This window comes from Coniosporium apollinis (genome assembly GCF_000281105.1).
Source record: "Coniosporium apollinis CBS 100218 chromosome Unknown supercont1.26, whole genome shotgun sequence".
NCBI lineage: Eukaryota > Fungi > Ascomycota > Dothideomycetes > Coniosporium > Coniosporium apollinis.
The window spans coordinates 242561-258275 of record NW_006913288.1 but is presented as its reverse complement, the minus strand read 5'-3'; the positions used below and the strand labels follow the sequence as shown (position 1 = coordinate 258275).

At 53.0% G+C, this 15715-nt stretch overlaps 6 protein-coding genes across 6 annotated transcripts; 3 read left to right on the top strand and 3 right to left on the bottom strand.

The window, feature by feature from the left end:
- Positions 1 to 123: 123 nt before the first annotated feature.
- On the bottom strand, positions 124 to 2165 carry W97_05677 (uncharacterized protein; the record flags this gene model as incomplete). The annotated part of the gene is made up of 6 exons (XM_007783411.1): positions 124 to 307; positions 541 to 599; positions 691 to 779; positions 876 to 1205; positions 1264 to 1351; positions 1437 to 2165. 6 exons carry the CDS (start codon positions 2163 to 2165, stop codon positions 124 to 126), a joined length of 1479 nt encoding a protein of 492 aa, XP_007781601.1.
- Positions 2166 to 3398: 1233 nt separating this feature from the next.
- On the top strand, positions 3399 to 4661 carry W97_05676 (uncharacterized protein; the record flags this gene model as incomplete). The annotated part of the gene is made up of 5 exons (XM_007783410.1): positions 3399 to 3537; positions 3591 to 3710; positions 3785 to 3988; positions 4042 to 4409; positions 4479 to 4661. The coding sequence occupies 5 exons, from the start codon at positions 3399 to 3401 to the stop codon at positions 4659 to 4661; spliced, it is 1014 nt and encodes a 337-aa protein (XP_007781600.1).
- A 924-nt stretch (positions 4662 to 5585) lies between these two features.
- On the top strand, positions 5586 to 6831 carry W97_05675 (uncharacterized protein; the record flags this gene model as incomplete). The annotated part of the gene is made up of 3 exons (XM_007783409.1): positions 5586 to 5749; positions 5823 to 6579; positions 6637 to 6831. 3 exons carry the CDS (start codon positions 5586 to 5588, stop codon positions 6829 to 6831), a joined length of 1116 nt encoding a protein of 371 aa, XP_007781599.1.
- Positions 6832 to 7804: 973 nt separating this feature from the next.
- W97_05674 (uncharacterized protein) lies at positions 7805 to 9263 on the top strand (the record flags this gene model as incomplete). The annotated part of the gene is made up of 3 exons (XM_007783408.1): positions 7805 to 8047; positions 8126 to 8998; positions 9078 to 9263. The coding sequence occupies 3 exons, from the start codon at positions 7805 to 7807 to the stop codon at positions 9261 to 9263; spliced, it is 1302 nt and encodes a 433-aa protein (XP_007781598.1).
- A 1152-nt stretch (positions 9264 to 10415) lies between these two features.
- On the bottom strand, positions 10416 to 11508 carry W97_05673 (uncharacterized protein; the record flags this gene model as incomplete). Its single annotated transcript, XM_007783407.1, has 2 exons — positions 10416 to 11111; positions 11167 to 11508. 2 exons carry the CDS (start codon positions 11506 to 11508, stop codon positions 10416 to 10418), a joined length of 1038 nt encoding a protein of 345 aa, XP_007781597.1.
- A 1750-nt stretch (positions 11509 to 13258) lies between these two features.
- Positions 13259 to 14244, bottom strand: W97_05672 (uncharacterized protein; the record flags this gene model as incomplete). The annotated part of the gene is made up of 3 exons (XM_007783406.1): positions 13259 to 13686; positions 13759 to 13978; positions 14041 to 14244. 3 exons carry the CDS (start codon positions 14242 to 14244, stop codon positions 13259 to 13261), a joined length of 852 nt encoding a protein of 283 aa, XP_007781596.1.
- Between the last annotated feature and the right edge of the window lie 1471 nt (positions 14245 to 15715).

Sequence of the window (15715 nt, the reverse complement as noted above, 5' to 3'; positions counted from 1 at the left end):
GCAACACCACTGGAGACTTAGGTCCTTGCTGTACTGCGCTGCTCAGATATCCAGCGCCACTGTTCCGCCGCAGCTTACCCTAGTTAGGCTTCCTCCGGAAGACGCTTGAAAAACAGAACCGATCTACTGAAGCCCCCAAATCTTGCGAAGATCTTCTGCTCTCCCTTCGGTTTTCCAACCGGTCTCACGCTGGATTCTAATTAGGTGTTTTAGCAGCACAATCTGCTCCGCTGCGTAGCGCGCTGTGTCGTCCGCATGATCGTCTTCGTCGTCGCCCAAAAGCCTCATATTCAAACCGAAATCGAGGCTAACGGACCTGCCTGTCAGCGTCCTTGTTTGGAGACTTCTCGGCGTCCGGCCTTGTTCTTGATAGTAATTAGGACCACGACTCCGGCGGCCTCCGAACGTCTGACCGGCTATGTATAAAGGTTGTAGATGATTGACCCAATTCGCGCTAGAAATCGAGAGACTGTAAGCGTCCGACTACGTGACACAAGTATCGCGGATGGTTGGGAGAACCTAGGGAATATAATCACTTACTGATCAACATTGGAAACTGAGATGCCACAAAGCTCCATTGCATGCCATATCGGGTCAATCTGAGTGCGGTTAGCCTCGGGCTGAACACTGCATGACTCGTATGAACACCAAACACAGAAGATCCAGCAGTCTACTGCAAGTGGCAGTTACCATTTCATCACTTGAATCACTCCCCGGATCGATACATAACTTCTCGAGTAATAATAGCGAGCCAGCGTGATAGAATGTATTACCGCATACTAAGCGGCCAATTAGCAATCCATGGCAGTTACCCAGCCCACCACTTACCACAAGGTTCGGGTGCGAAGGCGCGTCGTACGAGAGCAATGGCTTACTTGACGATGTATAAGTAAATACAATAGTGGGAAATGGATTTGAGTTTGTCGGTCCAGTTCTGTAGAGAGCACGAACTCGTTTGGGTCGGAACTTCCACCACTCCTGAAATCTAGCCCAAAGCTGTTGGGCCTCGCGCCGTGATTCTGAGGTTGTACTTTCACTGTCGTCTCTTGAGAGGCAGTTAACTACCCTTGCAAATAATAGGATACTCAAGTTGCAGTAATCATCGGGGCAATCGATGGCCGCCGCGCGTTCGAGTGACTCGTCACTGACCCAGCAGTTTGTCGGGATCAGTGTCCGCTTTTCAAGAAGAAATGCCGCCCATAGATCTAGATGCTGATTAGCCTGGGCGCACACGGAGACATCAGCCTCAAGCTGGGAAGTTACCAATCCTGGCAAAAGCCCAGAAGCAAGCCTTCATTAGTCCTTCGCTGCTCCCGTTCCATCCTTTGGATGAGAATAGGCCCGCACAACCCTGTTTTAGAACCGGTTTAGTACCATGAATCTCCCGAGCGAAACGCCTGAAGGAAGCGCTCCGACCATGATTGATGCTCCCATACCTTCAGATGCCGTCTCCAGTCAACCACATCCGATGCCATCATTTCGTAGACACAGAGAAGGGTGCACGATGCAAGTATTGCCGCATCGGCCTGGTCGGGATCTTGTTGTATGAGAAGCTGGATGGTGTATTGGTAAAGCTGTAATGCAATTTCCTCGACTAGAACCCCGGTCATACTAAGTTGGCGGGACGCTAAAGCCAGAGCGGATCCTTTGAAGATATTGCTCTCCAGCATATCATGGGCGCATACAGCGGAGAAGTGTTTGTTAGTGTCAGTGGTCTCGCACCAAGTCGCGGACTCAGTGAGGTAAGAGCGAAGCAGGGCCAGTGCCTGAGCATCGCTGATAGGGAACCGGGGCTCGCGAAATGGTGAACTCTTCCGGGACAACGCCAGGCCCAGGGAGAATGGAGGCGTGTACACATCAGCGGATGGAGCGGTCTCGAGGAGGTCGGTTCTGAATGCTTCATCGAAGGTGGGATCCGGGTCAGCCCTTTCCGGTTGACCTTCGGCACTGGACTGCGCGTTGAGTTGCGCAAAGACTGGAGCGCTTATATTGTTGTTGCTTGCAGCGGGGGCATCCGTGCCTAGGTAGAATGTGCTCACGTTGCCGGATTGTTGAAGAATGTCTTGTGGATGGAGTCCTGTGCTTGATATTGAGTGTAAGGGGTTCAAGAATTCATCTGAGGCGGTATGGGATCCTGAAAGCCCGCTGTCGTCATCTTCCGACATATCCTCGTGCGATCCCCGTGCAACAGGTGGTTCCGCTGAACCTTGGTCGCAGGATCTGATGACATTGTGAGTATCGTCGATGATCTAGAAATGTGTCAAAAAAGGCTGAGCCTGTTCAAGACATTTGCCGTGCCAGCTTACATGATAGGCAGATGTCACGGTCCGTCCTCCGAGGCCGACTGTGCGCTCCTGCTCAATAGCGACGAGGTTTCTCTCCTCGTCAAGGGACAACCCAAAATGCCTTGATGGATGGAATGAAGCCTTAAGACCCCATCGGCACTCTAGCTGTTTTCTGCTGCAATGACCGCATTTTGGTGATTGGCCGTCACCTGCCGGGTCTGGTCAGAGTTGGGAACCTCCGGTCGAGGGCATTCAGCCGACCTCGAGTGTTGTAGCTTACATTTTCTACGACGTGCTCGACAGGTCAAGCTAGCGGGTCAACTGCGTCAGTAGGTGCATCTTAGAACCGCACACGACAGCTGGGAAAGCTAAACACAGTACCATCCAGTTCGCGTGCGTTTATGGCCGGACAGCATGCTGGCACCATTCATGCCGTCATTTCCCCATTAACCAGTCAAGTGGCTCGGACTCAGATCGACGGGCCAGGATAATTCAGTGGAGACATAGGAGCATTGCAATCGACCCGCCTACACCCTAGGAGATCAGACTGGCAGATTTCGTCAACATGAGAGCCTAGCGGCGTCTGCAGAGAGAACAGGATGAGCCTTGAAAGCTGTCAGAGCGCGTGCGGAGAACGAGATAAGAAGGCGGGATGAGGGCAAAGGGTGAGGAAGGTTGAACAGCAGAAAGCGAGAACCCAACACTGGAACAGAAAAGCGGAAGTGCGCAAGAAGCGTTTGTTCGTAAACCGCCATGCAAAGCTTTCTCTCTCACGCAAAAGAGGGAGGCGCTGCAGAGGCCCGAGCGGGATGCTCCCCGCTTTGAGATTTTGGTGTGGGATTCCTGCGCTTGCGCTTGCAAACACCTTTGGCACGGAAGTACGGAGTAACCTAGAACCTCGATCAATTAGCCCATCAGTCGCTCAGATGTCTCTGTTTAGGGGGTTTGACATCGTGTCCACAAAGCACATGAAAGGGTCCAAGCGACGTTGTTTCCTCAACCCTAACTCCTCTTTCACAACGGTATCGCGAGCACCATCTACCAAACCAGTACCCAGTGGGTTTCGGAGAATCCGTATCGAACTGTCCAACAAAAGAGTAAAGACCGGACGATATGGCAAGCCAAGGCTCTAACGTGGCATTGGTTGCCGACAACCAGCCAGCGCTGAATGAGTGTGCCCTCAGCAAGCCGGAACCTGCTCCAAACCAAGTCCTCGTTAAGATTAGTCACGTGGCGCAGAATCCAACAGACGGTCGGGATATGTTGTAGCCGTGATGTCTATACAGTACGCTGACGTCCTCCTAGTTCAGTCTTTTGACTCCAAGACCTTTGGAGAAGGAGCAGTGTACGGCTGTGATTTTGTGGGCAAAGCCGTGCAGCTCGGTTCCGAGGTGACTCGCGTTGAGGAAGGCGATGTGATTGCGGGTCTCGTATGGGGAGGCAAGTGTTAATCAACACTCCTGCGAACTCAGCCTGAGGCAGTTTTGACGTGTCAATAGGAGAGGTTCCTGGAATCGGGGCTTACAGCCACTTCACTCTGGCTGATGAGAAGATTTGTTTCAAGCCACCATCCAACATCACGCCATCTGAGGCTGTGACAGTGCCTCTTGCAGCCACTACTGCTTGGCTGGCGCTGTACTCAAAGCAATGTCTGAACATGAACCGCAACAATCCTCAAAGCGTCCTGATCTGGGGCGGGAGCTGTATGTCCTCTTCCGTTTCCCCTGAGAATGAAGGATGGTTGATATCGATCCAGCAAGCGTAGGACAATACGCCATACAATTGGCGGCATTGTACTCCTTCGACGTGATCACAACATGCAGCTCCAAGAACTTCGAGCTGGTCAAGAAACTTGGTGCAAAGCATGTCTTTGACTACAAGTCAGAAGATGTGATTGACAGAATTAAAGAAGTAGCGCCAGATCTGACGTTCATATTCGACACTATTGGGTCTACAACATCCTCTGGGACCGCGTCGAAGGCTGTCACGGGGCGTGGAAGGCTGTGCACTGTTCGTCCCGGGAAAGCCAACACAGAAAATTTAGCAAACAATGTGAAGGTGACCGATGTGCTTGTATGGACCGCGTTCTTGAAGGACCACTCGTATGGCAAATTCCACTGGCCTGTAAGGCGCCATCATCTTTCACACCTGCCTTTTGATATCGTTGATGCAGAACGCTAATCTCATGGTCAGGCTTCGATGGATGATCACTTGCTGGCAGCCGAGCTTTACGAGAAACTGCCCGAGTGGCTGGAGAGTGGAAAAGTCAAGCCAAACGCAGTTCTAGCTATGAAAGGGCTTGATTCTGTCAGTCGTGGGTTCGAGTTGCATCGTCAGGGCAAAGTGTCGGGACAGAAGATTATTTACGAGATCTAGCGACATCCATAACGGACCAGCTGTGGTTAAAGTGTAAGGCGAAGCTGATGATGAGAGATCACTTTCATTGTGCCTAAATTCTGGGACAACTAAAGCAGAAATTTGAAACCGCGTTGGCTTTCTGCCAACGAGTTTACTTTGATACATGAACACTGTCGGCAATAGGATCAATCGCTGCTTACTGCAAAGGGATCGACGCCTAGAAGCTGTCGCTTGGAATGTGGAAGTCATGCAGCATGCTGACTTGAGGATTCTCGGCGGTGGATTTCAGAGCTGCGCAACAGTTTACCCGAATAACCACGTAAGGAAACACTTTCGTTTCTCTACGAAGGACGGGGTTTGTATTGAGGAAGCGAACGCTTGCCACCCTTCATCTGTTATTCGTAAAGCACCACCAAGTGAGTAATCTGATAGAAATTTAAAGCTTCTCATGACCACAGAGACCTCTAAGGGCTCGATTCTCCTCCCATAATCCCCGAAATACTTTGTGTCAAAACCTCGTGATCGCACGCCGCCAAGCTTCCGCTTCCTCAATACAAACCCCGTCCTTCGTATCGGGAGACAAACCGATCATGCGAAGGAAAGTGCATCCCGCCTCGCTTGCGTTTGCACGAATTCATCAATAGCGTGCCGCTTCCCAAATGCCGGACGCCTGTTGCAGCGTCTCCTATGATTACTACGGCGCTGATTGGCAAGGCCACTCGGGTACACGGCCTCACGCAGCCACGCTTGCTCTCTGTAATCAGAGACATTGTATATATTCGAGCACTCAGCCATGATACATTGACACGCGATGGGTTGTTGTATCAGCCTCTCCACGTCACATTCTCGCCGGTGAACTTGATAGCTTGAGACGTGGTTTCAGCTTTATTCCTACGTCCAGGTCGAGATATATCTCGAGAGCAGCGTACAGTGGAAGGCAAGATGGCCACGACGTCCAAGCAACAATCACGAACATATGAGCCATCCTTGCCCAATCCTGCCCTCTTCACAAACGAGAAGCATGAGATCTACCTTGCCGAATCACCGGAGCTGAAACCGAAGCCTGATGAATGTATCGTCCGCGTTCGTTGCAATGGAATCTGCGGGTATGTATACCGTCTTAGTATCATGAGACAGCGACGTCCGCCGTCCGAGCCAGATTTGCTGACTGCTGAGAAGATCCGACATTCACTTCTGGAAGAGCGGACAGATCGGAACGCTCAAAGTCAGCACTGACTACGTGCTCGGGCACGAGGCTTCAGGCAGCATTGAATGGATCGGCGAAAACGTCACGCATCTCCAAGTCGGTGACCGCGTAGCCATCGAGCCTGGAGTGCCATGCGAGCAATGCTTCCAGTGCTCGGCGGGCCAATACAACCTCTGTCCTGACGTCCAGTTTTCCGGCGCTCCGCCCTACCACGGGTCCATCAGGCGTTATCATGTCCATCCAGCAAAGTATCTCCACAAGTTGCCTGACATGATGAGCTTTGCTGATGGTGCGCTCTTGGAGCCTTTGAGCGTGGTTCTGCATGGATTTGAGCGCAGTCCGGTGCGGCTAGGAGAATCGACCGTGATATGCGGCGCCGGGCCGATTGGACTGATTGCTCTGGCTGCTGCTCGAGCTTCGGGGGCTTACCCACTCATTATCACGGATGTGGACGAGAACCGGCTCCAGTTCGCGGAGAAGTTCGTGCCAGGGTGTAAGGCTGTTCAAGTGGTTCCGGATAAGACTCCAGCAGAACTAGGTGCTGTCATCAACGACTGCATCAGAGAGGCAGGCGGTGAACAGCCTAGAGTGGTGTACGAATGCACCGGCGTGCAAAACAGTGTCGTAACAGCAATTCACATCCCACGAGCAGGTGGTGAGGTTATGGTTGTAGGAGTCGGCAGACCTACTATAGATGGATTGCCATTTATGCATGCCTCTTTGTCGGAGGTAGAATATTCCATTCCCGGTAGTACTAAGTGCATGAACACTGATCGCGAGGAACAGATCGACCTCAAATTCATCAACCGCTACCATCACTCTTGGCCAACGGCCATCAGACTGCTGTTTTCAGGCTATCTTGACCTCAAACCACTTGTCACGCACAGATTTGCGCTGGAAGACGCGGTTGAAGCACCCACGTCTTCTGCGGATCGAACAACAGGCTCCATAAAGGTTCACATAGAAGACAACAAGGAGTAAGTCCAGAGCAAGCTTGAAAGATACTACGTATTTGCAAACCCTTAGATTTACTGGAGGTTGCGCTACTTTGAAGGCGAAACTCTAAAGTGGTGCAGTGGAGAGACAGCGGCGACTTGGCCCTTCGGTATCAATCACATAGAAAAGCGATGGTACAAACCATTTTCGAACAACGATCATGAATGAAGTATCCACATCCCAGTTTGAGTGCCAAAAACAGGTGGTCAATTGCAGCAGAGCGGACAACCGCGTGAGTGTTATGGTAGGTTGCGCTCCAAAATAGCCATCCTGTCGTCGGGTGTCTACCCACACTGCGAGGGTGTCATGCGTATCATCAGCGGTCTCTGGTGAGTATCCATATAAGCGGCCTTGTGAAAGTTGTGGCATGGAGTTGAAGTCGCTTCAGATATTGAGCAAGTCCCGTGGTGGCCAGATCGGCTGACTCGGAAACTCTGAGATGCGGTTCAAGTGATCGCCGCATGACAGGAGCCGTCAAGATCATTCTCACTAATGGAAATTCGAGCCACCCGGCAATGCAAGCCAAGACGGTGACATCCAGGGATGTGGTACTCTTAACCGCACGTCCCGGCTCGACCAGGTAGCGTCAAGCGCAAGCGTAACCCTCAGCCCTACATCCTTACAGGTGCGGCCAACGTCCCATCTTAAACCTGGCCAACATATCACTCAATTATGCGGTTAGATTTGTGTCAATGATTCAATCTCCGACACCGGCTAGATGCATTGGATGCCGAATAATTGCAGCTCGCCGAAGAGGAACCATGTCCAACGTTACCAGCAAGTATACCCCCCAAGCCTTAGATACTAGATGATCAAGCATGGCGGTCGTCCATTATCGTTTTAAGAGACGATGGTCACCGCCTCGGACGCGTGATGCCGACTCTCAAAAGACCAGTGTATATATCTCCCGTACCTTCAATATCCCATAAAGAGATTGTCTTCTCTCCTTGCCGCCATCATGGCTTCCAAGTGCATATTTCCTACTATCAGTGAAGACATACCGCTCAACACGCCCGTGCGGTACTACCCAAGGGTGGACGACGAGTTCCTTAAAGTAACAAAGACGAAGCTATCGCTTACGAGATATCCCGAAGAGCAAGATGGCGTAGCAGAAGACGACTGGTCGCAAGGCGCAAAAGTGAAGGAGGTGCGGCGGCTGGCACGCTTCTGGCAAGATAAGCATGACTGGAAAGCACAAGAGGTGTGTATGCTTTCTTCGAGGTCTTTAACGATGCGAACGGGGCAACAGGACAGCCCACTAACAGGTTTCAACAACCAGGACAGGATCCAACAAATGTCTGAGCACTTCCTCGTCAGACTCGATGTCCCCGGCTACGGCATTCTGGACCTCCACTTCCTGCATCAGAGAAGCAAGAGCTCGAACGCAATCCCACTCCTCTTCTGCCACGGCTGGCCCGGCTCCTTCCTCGAAGCTCGCCACGTCCTTACGCCCCTCACAACGCCCTCCCCCCAGCATCAAGACCTCGCCTTCCACGTTATCGTGCCCTCCATCCCCGGCTTCGGCTTCTCTCCCGCCCCCCGCCGGCCCGGTCTCGGTCCCACCATCCTCGCCCGCGCCTACAAGCAGCTGATGACCTCCGTGCTGGGCTACACCTCCGGCTTCGCGACCCAAGGCGGCGACTTTGGCGCTTTTGTTAGCCGGAGCATCGCACTGCAGTATCCTGATCTCGTGCTCGCACAGCACCTGAACATGTTTCCCGTGCCAGCGCCCACGCTTCTGCGGGCCCCGAAAGCCTACCTCCGGTGGTGCCTCTCCTGTTTCCTCTACTCCGACTTCGAAAAAAGTTCCTTGGAAGTACGGACGAACTTCGAGCACGACCAAAGCGGCTACCTCGACGCCCAAAAGACGCGGCCGCAGACACTCGGCTTCGCGCTGGGCGACTCCCCGGTAGGGCTGCTGGCGTGGTTCGTGGAGAAGTTCCATGACTGGGTTGACGTTAAGGGGAACCGCGCACTAGAGGACGCGGAGATCATCGACCTTGTCATGATGCACTGGATCCAGGGCGCGACGCCCGGGCTAAGGTTTTATCGGGAGGCGTTCTGGGGCGGGAGACGAGATGCGGAGGAGACGTTTGAGAGGTGGGTGGGGGTGCCGACGGGGGTGAGTATGTACGCGAGGGAGCAGTTGCATGTGAGTTGAGCCACTCTTCTGTGTCAGGAGGATGGATTGAGATTGCGGAGGGGCTGGTGCTGACTTAGTGACTGCGTAGTGTCCCCGAGATTGGGCTGCCCAGGTGGCCAACATTGTGTTCTGGCGTGAACATGGCGCTGGAGGTCATTTTTCGAGTCTCGAGCGCCCGGAGCAGTTTGTTGAGGACATGCGCGCGTTTTTCGAGTGTCCGGCTGTCCAGAAATCAGTAGATAGCCATTTGGGTTGTGCGACAGCTAAGATGTAGAGAGCTATGACCTTCCTCCGAGCCTGTCGGGTGTGCGTTGCATTCTTGCTATGAGCTCTACTCGTGTATTGTATGAGGGAGACCAACCATGCTGTAGTTGCTTGTTGCGGAAGCAGCTGAGAGCGGCATACAGTACCTGGCCAAAAGTCTTTCCGGATCGCCGTTTTCTCACCAAAACTCGATGTTTTCCAAGTAATAAATTCCGAGCTAGATAGTATAGCTCAGTTCTAAAAACTATAGTATAATCTATTAGAAACCTAAGCTACCTTAGAACTAAGATACTACTAAGTTACAATAAGTATCTAGTAGAGAAATTTAAATTCTAAGTATTTTCTACTAGCTAAAAACTTTAGTTCTATTTATTAAATAATTAGCTATTATAGTTAAGTGATATTGTATATAGTATATAGCTTTCAAGCTAATAAGCTTATATATATATAACACTTAAATATAATACTATAGTATAATATATAAATATTATAATATATTTTTACTAGTGTTTTTACTTAGATTTAAATATATCTAGTATAAGTATATTAATAGTAGAGCTTAGTATAAGTCTACTAATAGTTAGCTAAGGCTATACTCTTACTAACTATAGCAGCTTATTGCTTAGTAATAGCATTAGGGCGGGGTTTTCAGATCTTAAAAACGAGTTTTGGTGAGAAATCGGCGATCCGGAAAGACTTTTGGCCAGGTACTATACACTGGAAATGTCTCTTGCGGAAGCTAAATCTCTTCTGTCTGTCGGAGTCGCTGCACCTATCCGCATGCCTTAGGTTTTGTGTAACTGGTCCTGGGTAATTTTCAGCCGTTTGCAAGCCATGGGTCAAAAGACCAAAGCCTTGCTCATGATCTGGGGAAGAAGAAGAAGTATTATGGCAATTGATATCATATCATTCCTATGAGCTGCTCAGTCGTAGTTACTATCTCCTAGCTCTTTCAGTTGCTCGCCATGTAGTCGGCCAAGCAGAAGTACGGAGCTATGAGCCATACCGAGGCCGTGATCCATTCGAAAGACAGCGCTTGAACGGAGCAATTCCTCAGCTCTGATACCTGGATCGCGGGTCGTCATGCCCTCTTCCAGCAAGAACAGCAAAACAAATGTTGGGATGAACAAGCAATGCAGCAAAATCGTTCCACTTCCCGCAGTCACGACCCGATCCTCTCAACGCGGCCCATAGGCGAGACACCGGTACCATGGCTACCGATCTGCTCCATTGGCGGGCCCGACCCCGAACTTATCGAGGTCACCTGTTGGACGATACTCTCCGCCGTCTCCGCCGCAACATTGGGCCGTTGGACCTCATCCGCCGAGACCGGATCATCTGGCGGGTTGAACATGCTAGCCTCATGATCGTCGAGGTCCTGGCCCGGATTCGCCGTCTCGTACTCGGAGTACTTCATCAGCTTGTAGAAGCCGAAGGCGAGGAAGGTGCCCAGCACCGGCCCGAGCCAGTAGATCCAGTGGTGGCCAACGAATCCTTTGATGACGGCTGGCCCAAATGAGCGCGCGGGATTAAGCGAGCCGCCGGTGAAGTAGACGCCTGCCAGCTCGGCCGCGAAGAGAGCCAGCCCGACGCCGATGGGTGCGAGGAAGGTCGCCTTGTGCTTTTCTGCGGCGAGCATGAAGATGACGAAGACCAGCTCAGCTGTTAAGAACATCTCGATGAAGAGGCCTTGAGCGATGGAGGTGCCATTGCTAAGGCTGGTGGACGCGTTGAGGCCGGTGGGGAATAGGCCTTCTACGACGCCTGCAGCGGCGATGGCGGCGATGATCTGGGCGGATGCGGTGACGATGGTGCGGACGGGCTTGACGGCGCCAACAAGGAAGAGGCCGAGGGAAACCTAAGACTCAACTATTAGGTGTGACTCTGGACAGATCTTGATACAGAAGGCGTACAGCGGGGTTGAACAGGCCTCCGCTGATTCTGAAGAACGCCCACACGTTGATCATGAGAGAGAACGCAAATGACAGCGAGATGTAGAGCAAGTTCGCGGTGTTCGGTCCATCCGTTGTGGGTACAGCTGCGTTGGCGATGGATGTTCCAGAGAAGGCAAGGAAGAGGAACATGAACGTCCCGCCGAACTCTCCTGCAAAGGCGATGAACTCATTGCGGACCCAGTTCGGGACGAAGCTGAAGCTGCGGCTTCTTCGCGGTCTCTGATCCGCTGTCCCGTCAAGCTGTCCTGATTGCTTTTTGAAGAATGGAAGGATAGAGTCGCCGGACCGCTGCCTGGCCATCTTAAACTGTGAAGGAATATGCAGACTGTGAGAGTATCCGAGATGCAGCAGACTGTGGGTTGATGAAGTCGTCGAGAACGGAAGGAAAAGACGATAAGAGAGGTCGAGATCTCGAAGCGACCTATGTGTGGTGAGCTAATTAAAACGCGAGGTATTATCAGCCGTTAAGGAAGGCTCGACAGCCTTTCCGCAGTCAATGACCGCGAAGAAGGAAGGAGCTTGACCTACGTTTCTCCGCAGCTCCAAGCGACACCGCCCAGGTCGACGCGTGTGGCTGTCTACAGAGCAGAGATGCTGCCGCCCAGGCGAGTTGCCCTCGATAAAAGCTCCAGACGCAGGCCGCCTGAACCGAATCTCGAAGCTGGACGACTTCGTGATTGGCGAAGATAGGGTGCAAAGGCTGTCTCCCCGCGTTGATCAGTCGCCTCCTCGCAGTCCAGGTGATTGAATTCCTTCTGCAGGCCATCCGCCGAGACGAGTGAGGTCAGAGAATCCGTATCCCTGACGACACCGAAATCGAGGCCGCAACGCCTCCAGCTGCCGTGCGAAGCGGCAGCGTCGTGACTGGTTGCACCCGTCCCAATGTTAAGTTAAGGCCGCGGGGAGACGCTGACGGCTACAGCAAACGGTCCCCGTCATCCCTAGCTGCGGGCAATGTTGCTTGGGGCGAACGCTCATTGCGGCTCTTGCGGCTCGTTTCAGAGCCTCAAGCAACGCGTGTTAAGCTTCAAATTGGCTGCATTGATGGGAACTCAGACAGCAGAGACCTGCAGCGCCAGGGGAGCTTCCCCTTTGAAGCTATTGCAGTTGTCCGGGTCTGTGAGTTACTCTGGGGCAGAGTAGGGCACATTATGTACAGTACCTACCGATCAGCACGAACCCATGGACTGCGGAGGCTCGAATTGCCTCAGACAATGTGGCGGTGGAGGAGGTGCAGGTGGGGTTGGTGGGGGGGCGAGGAGCTTGCAATGCAGGGTCGTGCAGGATGGCGTAAGGTGCTTGGCCCGGCCATCAACCGTTTGGCGCCCAGATGAGATATTCGTACTTCCGTGTACTCCAGTGTGCGGTACCTTAGCTTGGGCTTAGGTATCCGGAGTAATGGGGGCATATAACACGGATGCGCGCTCCTCGAGCATCCGCCTTTTCCGTACGCGTCACCCTCGCAGCTGGGCATACCACTGAGTTAGGAGGACATCCTCGAGGCGGCGAACCTACCTCAAATACCTACTCCGGTCCTTTTGGCCATTGAGCAGCGGATTTCGCAACGCACCAGTCCTGTCGTGCTTGAAAGTGCCGCAAACTTCTCAAAGGGGCGGCAAGCTTCTCAAACGGGCCCTCCTCTCGGCCGACATCCGCGACTGTACCTGGGCCATATACGGGAGCTGGTTACAGGCGTCAGAGCAGCTTCCAAAAGATCCTAACGGTGCTTCGATAAGCCGCTTCAGAAGTGTGAGGTTTCATTGCATATGTGGGCTCTGTCCATGGCAAGATATGTGTTTTCGGATGATACAGCTTTCTATATCGGATACAGTTGGTGTCCTAGAGGGGCAAAGCGTCCAAGCAGTCTCCATCCATCTTGCGAGACAGAGCTTGAACACCACACAGGTTAACCCAGACCCAGGGTATCTTTCCTTGCCTCCCTCTTGCGCCCCAGTACCAGCCCTACCAGACGCCATTCGTACTCACCCAGAAGACCCAACCCATAGCCCCCAGAACGTTCGTGTAAACGCTCCATCTCCTTCTGCGCCGCCTACCCCTTGACACCCAGCATTTCCCTCAACATCTTCTCCGACGTCCTCAACCACCGTGCCTTCTCATCAAGCTCATCCTCCAAGCCCCCCACACCCTGCTCCCTCCGCCTCCTCGCTTCCTTCGCCGCAGCCACCGTGCCCTGTTTCTGCATCTCCAACGGCCTGAGCTCCCTCTCTAGCTTGTCTAATTCTTGCGTCTTGCGCGGAAGCGCTGCCTGCAGACTCGCGAGCCGGGTATCTAGGGTCGCAATTTCCGCTTCCCGGGACGAGAGGAGCTCGAGCGTTGCTGGCAGCGGTAGTGAGAGGGAGGAGTTGGTTGGGTGCGGCGCTTGTGATTCGTGTAGGGAGGCGATTGTGGATTCCAGGTTCGCGATCTCGGTCGGTAGAGTCGAGAGCTGTGCCGTCTGCAGCTGCACTGCCTCATGGCCTGTCTCGTCCGCATGTCAGCCATATGATCAGCAGCGGTGCTACACCACGGGTTCGCAATGGCGGCGCGCACGCTGGCTCAACTCCCTGCCTCGCCGCTCCAGCTCCGCGATCATGTCCGCCACCTCTGCTTTCTGCGCCTTGAGGAGCGCCTTCTGCTCCGCAAGCAATGCCTCGAGCTCGGCATTCTCGTGCGGTTCCACGAAGGGCGGGTCATCGGAGACGATTGCGCGGAGGAACTTCTCTTTGGTAACTTGTTCGACGTAGGAGAAGCGGAGTTTGGAGAAGAGTTCCTTTGTAGCTTCCGATTAGCTTGTACTCATATACAGGTAGGTGTTGTGGCGGCGAGAATCACCTTGTAATGCGTTAGGTCTGCTTCGAGGCTCGCTGGTGTCGCGTTGTCCAACGCGCTCGCCGAGACGTCGGAGACGCCTGAGTTGCGCTTTTGGGCACTTTGCGGGGTCTCTGGGTAGAATGCGTCGCTGAGCTTGATGATTGAGAGGGGCCTTGGTGGCTGTAGTTCTGCCAGCGCGGCATCGATATTCGTGGGGTCATCCATTGCAGAATATTGTTTGTTTACTCGGCGTTAAAGTAGAACTGTCGATCAAAGAAGAGGTTGCGGAACCGTGGGATGTGCAATCACGTGATCCAGTCGCGACAACTTTCACTCTTCTTGCCGGAAAGTTATTCAATCCACCAAAATCAAGGTAAAACGTCGTATGCTGCAAACCATGCCCATATCGTAAACAACAGGGTTCGTCATCCATCTTCTGTGTCGCTGCATGGCATAGGAATTGCGTCGTGGATGTCAAAATCGGTAAACGGTAAAGGATATGGACCACGTGGGTTGCTCCAGCAGGATTGATGAGCGCCGCCAAGCGAGAAGTGGGTGAAGGGAACAGTCCACAGCAGCATGGCGTACGGAAGGCGTTCTAATGGAACAATCAAGTAGCGACACCTCTTGTGACGGGCAGATCAGCTACCAGAGAGTTTCAGTATGTCACGAGCGTTGAAAAGAGAACAGAGATTTGATAGAGAACACGTAGCAGCGGTGTGAGTTTCGGAGCGCGCTGCACTGCTACAGCTATCGCTTGCCTCGAAGCCAAAGGAAATGTGTATGGGGTAAAGATTTGAGCCCGTGGATATCAGACAAACCAAGTTTCCTGTATCGGTATGCTTTCGTGATGCAGATATCGCCGAAGACATCAAACGCAATCGGACCTTAAGCCGCGCCCCATGATATTTGGGAAAACAAACTCCGATCCCTCCCCGAACCGCATTCCCCCATCACCTATGACGAGGTGCTCGGACCCCTCGAACCCTTGGGCGCACCAGTTTGGAAGCCGTTCGATGCACGTCGGGCAACAGTCTTCAAGTACCGCATCCTGCCAGTGCCGGTGGTCTTTCTCCTCATCGCCTTCTCGCCCCAGTTGTCTGTATGCCGATGTTAACCTCGTTCTGTCCCAAACCGACCACCCTCTAATCCAGTCTCCCTGTCCTTCGGATAAACGTACACTTTCGGGTCTTAGCAGCGGGATATCCGCACGATGAGCATGTGTGCTTCTGGATGTGGAGGGAGCGGCGACCTGTGGGGCCAATGTTCGTCAACCTCGAATTCCTCCACTGCTTCCAAGCCCTCCCATTTTGCTCAAAGTCCTGGTATCGTGGGAAACTAACCGCAACGTCTGCAGAGGGTATGGGTCTTGTTGTGGCGCTTGCCGAAGCTGGATGTTCCCTTCGCTGTAGGCGTGGTCAGTCGCGTTCTTCGGCGGGCTGTTGCGCTGCGGTCGCTGCGGACGTACTCATTTTGCTTCAGGGACTGCCACAAATGTCAGTTAGCGGAGGTTCTTGATTTCCGATGTTTTGTGGTCTTACCACGCGGTCTTGAGTCGGGTCAGTGGAGGGTCAGTGTGGTCGTCGTCGTCGTCGCTCAATGTCGTAGGTCACAATTCAGATTGTGCCTGTCGGGTAAATGTGAGGCCGACGGTGCGAAGTCTGCCAAGATACCCGCGGCAAGATCCGCAATCGTC